The following is a 5,011-nucleotide window of genomic DNA, read 5'->3' as shown; positions in this document are numbered from 1 at the left end:
TTTCCAGGTTTTGTTGGGTGTATCCACTCAAAGCAAAGTCAGATGTGTTTGCAGTTTTTCAACATTATGTCGCCATGGTTGAAAATGAAACAGGTTGCAAAGTACAGACTCTTCGTACCGATCGAGGAGGTGAATACATGTCAGGTGCATTTAAGGATTTTTTGGGAAAGAAAGGCATTAAACACCAATGCACTATGCCATACACACCACAACAAAATGGTGTTGCAAAAAGGAAGAACAGTGTCATGCCAAGGGTAGGACTAGACGGGCACGGCCCGGGCAATGTGCCAGACACACATGCAGTAAAGGGGTCTATATATGGAAGAGGGCCAGGGGCCTATATATAGGATGGTTGGGAGGTTATTCGCGTGTCTGTCTACCCGCTGGTCTTACATTGGTATCAGAGCAAGAAGGAGAGGAGGGGGCAGCAGGGAGCTATGGAGGAGGGAAGCATGGCGTTCTCTCTGGAAGCATGGCGATCTCTCTCTCTCTCTCTCTCTCTCTCTCTCTCTCTCTCTCTCTCTCTCTCTCTCTCTCTCTCTCTCTCTCTCTCTCTCTCTCTCTCTCTCTCTCTCTCTCTCATTCTTGTGATCGGAGATCTACACAGAGCTCAGGGCCGAACTCCACGTGGGACACACCGCTTCTATGCACAAAGTCGCGATGTTCGACATGCACGAAATTGGACCTGCATGCTTTCTGCAGCTTCGCCCTGGCCTGAGGGGGGTTTGTCGTCACATGATGGAGGTGGCTGGAGCAGCGCATGGATCGGCATGTTGGAGTTTTTCCCTACGCAGTTTATAGAGCCGCCATCGCTGAAGGTTATTTCTTTAAGTTTATTTTTTACTTCGTTTAGGGGTTGGCCATGGTGTGGGCGCCTAGGGTGCCCATGGGGCACTCCTAGGGCCTTGTCCCACACATGGGGTGCCCAAGGGGTCCCGAAGAAGCCGGGTCACCCAAGGTTGCATGCAACAATTGCAGGAGCCATGGCTGCACGCATTCATGGACTAACTGACCATTTTGCTATGATGCATGAGTGTCTCGAAGAGAGGCAACGGTGGTTTTTCCAAGGCATGCATGCAGAAGTTCTAGGGAAGCAAGGCTTCCAGTTCACCATGAGGCTATGGAAACACGGTTTCTACCTTCACCATGGATTTCCAATCGAATACCCGACATCACTAGCGGACGCCGATTCGAGGCTCTTTAGCGCTTTGATGGAAGCTATACACCACCATGATACGAAAAGCATGGCATGCGTGCTCATGCATCATGCAGGAATTTGACAACATAGCAAGTCGATTCATGTGATTCAGCAGGTACGCACTAAATTTTGTGGCATATTTTGTTTGCACAACATTAATGTTTTGGTTCAAGATCAAAATCCAGCATGGCTTGAGTACACAATTCCTCGACCCCACACGCGCGTCAGAGGTTCATTGTTGCTACAAAGGCAATTCAGGCAGGGCTTGTAACATATTCGATTACGGTATTTGGCAAGGCCGACCGATAATTATACTTTTTGATCCCTCCTACATTCAAGAAGCTGCAACGATGACGACATGAATAATATTCATCGCTGACGTTCAAAGACAAGGTATGACGATTTGTTGCACTTTTCTTGTTTGATTCATTCTCAGTGTGCAGCTGTTACTTGTATGCTTGAGCACGGCTCACTTGGTCTTCAACATGTTGTTCTGATCATTGAGCAAGGCTCATTATGTGCATACACCACTGTGGTGTTCAGTACACCACTCTAGAGTTAACCCTTGCGACTTTTTATCATGCATGGCATGTATATACTTACAAGGCTTTCATTTTTGTCCTGCTAGCATTTGGAGTATGCTAGGAGCATATTCATTGGGGACATTTTTACAACTGTATGGTATGACCATTTCATGGATGTGCATAGGATGATTTCTAGTTACAGTGCGGCAAGTATAGGCAAGGCCTATAGTTTGTCATGCAAATTTCTTTCTCGCCTATCTTTCATTGGCATAGCAGGCAAAAGTGCTCGGCATGGCCGACCATTTATCATAGCCCGCAACACAAATAGGAGTCTCTTTGCTTTTAATAATCCAGTTCCGCCGGTATGCATATAGGTATTTTTCTACTCTTCAATAAAAAGTACAACTGGACAAGGTCCATTGTCTGTGCATGATCGACACAATTGACTCTCTTCACGATGACATCTATCATCAATAGCATGTGTTGGCAATGAGGCCAGACATAGTTATCTGAAGCATGGCTTCTCCTGAGTACCTTAAGGCAGGGCCAAGGGCAGGTTTTTCAGTATCTCAAGGTGACACACTTACTGGATTTGTTGAGGGCAGCAAGTTGCTCGGCATGGCCGACTCCTTGTCACTGTTTCTACAAGCCGACATAGGATGCTTGCCACACAATACTGGTTAATTTCACTTGAAATTGCTCGACTAGGTCGATTATTTTTGTCATGCTATTAACAGCCACATCAGTTGGCCATTAGCACTACCCGATTTAGGTGAAGCAAGGCTTGTCTTTATGAATCTTGCATAGAGACTCCCCACGTTTGACATATGCTATGAGCATACAAACTTGGGACGGATTAGGAAAAATGTCTGCAGCTTCTTTCATTCCGTATACGACAAATGTATATGATACAAGAGGGCGAATATACATATGCGACAACTCTCTCTCGCACGGCAAGGGTAGGACTAGACGGGTACGGCCCGGGCAATGTGCCGGACACACATGCAGTAAAGGGGTCTATATATGGAAGAGGGCCAGGGGCCTATATATAGGATGGTTGGGAGGCTATTCGCGTGTCTGTCTACCCGCTGGTCTTACAAACAGGTCTTTAATGGAGACAGCTAGATGTATGCTCAAGGCTAAGAGTTTGCCTCATAAGCTATGGATGGAGGCAGTTGCTTGTGCAACACATGTTTTGAACAGGTGTCCTACTCGTGCCTTGAAGACCATTACTCCATATGAAGCTTGGTATGACAGAAAACCTTCAGTTAGTTATCTTCGTGTTTTTGGTTTTCTTGCTTATGCTCACATCCCTCAGCAGTTACGTGGGAAGCTTGATGATAAGGCAATCAAATGTATATTGGTGGGGTGCAGTAGTGGAAGTAAAGGTTATAGACTTTACAATCCTGCTACAAACAAGATTTTTGAAAGTCGTGATGTAATTTTTGTGGAAACTAATTCCCAACCTATGGTTGCTTTTGATGTACCTCATATGCAGACACATGATGTATTTGAAGGTTTGCTTCCTTCTTTTGTGGAGAATCAAGAATCACAACAGGTTGATAATCTTGATCAATCTTTTGATTAGCATGTGACACCTCATGATGTAGAGGAAATTGTGCATGAATAGCAAGAAGTTCTCAGGGAAGAAAGAACCTGCCTAAATGGGTTCAGAAAACTTTGCAGGATAGCAAGTTGGATGCACCGTTGCCACGAAAAACACGTGCTGGTACTACTTTTGGCAGAGAGCAAGTAGATTTGGCTTGCTTCAGCACTCTTTGTGATGCAGATGAGACTGATTCATTTGAACAAGCTTTAGAGTGTGTTTAGTGGAAAGATGCTATGCAGCAAGAAATTGATTCTATTCATAAGAATCATACATGGGATCTAGTGGACTTGCCTACAGGTAAAAAGCCTATTGGTATAGAGTGGGTTTTTAAGGTAAAGGAAACAAGATGGTACTGTTGACAGGTACAAAGCAAGGCTTGTGGCAAAAGGCTATGCGCAACAGAAAGGCATAGATTATGATGAAACCTTTGCTCCTACTTCTCGTACGTCCACAGTTAGATCACTAGTTGCAATTGCTGCTCATCATGGTTGGAAAGTGCATCAGTTGGATATCAAAACTACTTTTTTGAATGGTGATTTGCAGGAAGAAGTTTATGTAAGTCAACCAAGTGGTTTTGTTGTAAAAGGTCAAGAGTAAAGGTATGTAGATTGCGTAAATCTTTGTATGGTCTCAAACAGGCTCCAGGAGCATGGTATGAGAAGATATATACTTATTTGATTGGCCAGGGATTTCAGAATAGTCCAACAGAAATTACTTTCTATCTCAAAAAGAGAGATGGAGTTCTCATTATGCTAACACTTTATGTGGATGATATGCTTCTTACAGGAAATACTGCAGATGAAGTTGAAGCGTTTAAAGATGCTTTGAGAAAAACCTTTGAGATGTCTGATCTTGGTTTGCTACATTATTACTTGGGTATTCAGTTTGTACAATTAGAGGATGGCATATACATGTTGCAGGAAAAATATTTGCATAAAATTTTGGACAAGTTTGGTATGCAAAATTGTAAACCAATCTCTACACCCGTAGAAACTGGATCAAAGTTGAGCATGCACGATGCTGGAGAACCTTTTGATGTACATACTTATGCAACAGCGGTTGGTTGCTTGATATATTTGGCAGGCAACACTCGTCCAGACATTCAATTTGGGGTTTCACAAGCAAGAAGATTTATGCACAGCCCAGGTATGCATCATTGGCAGGCTGTGAAGCGCATACTTGGTTACGTTTCAGGTACCCCTAATCTTTCCATGTTCTTTCCAAGGGGGGATATGTATGGAAAGCAGAGTTCTATGCAGCTTCTTGGTTACATCGATTCAGATTGGGCTGGTGATTTTGACACACGACATTCCACAAGTGGCAATTGTTTTTTCTTGGGAAATGCATGTATATCTTGGCTAAGCAAGAAGCAACCCATAGTGGCTACATCAACTTGTGAAGCTGAGTACAGGGCAGCTTTCACGGCAACAGTTGATTGTGTATGGATACGCAGGTTATTGGCAGATCTTTGTGAGTGTCAACAGGCCACTACCATTTTCATTGACAGTCAGAGTGCTATGGCAGTTGCAAGGAATCCAGTATTTCATGCAAGAACAAAGCACATAGAGGTTCACTATTACTATGTCAAGGAAAGGCTACATGCAGGGGAGATCACACTAATTTACTGTCCTACACAGGATAACATTGCAGATCTATTTACGAAGGCGTTATCACGAGAAA

At 43.8% G+C, this 5,011-nt stretch overlaps 1 protein-coding gene across 1 annotated transcript; it reads left to right on the top strand.

Moving 5' to 3' along the window:
* Nucleotides 1–689: 689 nt before the first annotated feature.
* Nucleotides 690–1,280, top strand: LOC147418178 (uncharacterized). Its single transcript, XM_086507073.1, has one exon. It carries the CDS (start codon nt 690–692, stop codon nt 1,278–1,280), a length of 591 nt encoding a protein of 196 aa, XP_086363199.1.
* The last annotated feature ends 3,731 nt before the right edge of the window (nt 1,281–5,011 follow it).

The sequence above is a fragment of the Adiantum capillus-veneris genome, chromosome 30, assembly GCF_014529385.1.
Source record: "Adiantum capillus-veneris isolate H3 chromosome 30, ASM1452938v2, whole genome shotgun sequence".
Lineage (NCBI taxonomy): Eukaryota > Viridiplantae > Streptophyta > Polypodiopsida > Polypodiales > Pteridaceae > Adiantum > Adiantum capillus-veneris.
Note: the sequence above shows the minus strand (reverse complement) of the source record. Positions and strands in the feature narration are given on the sequence as shown.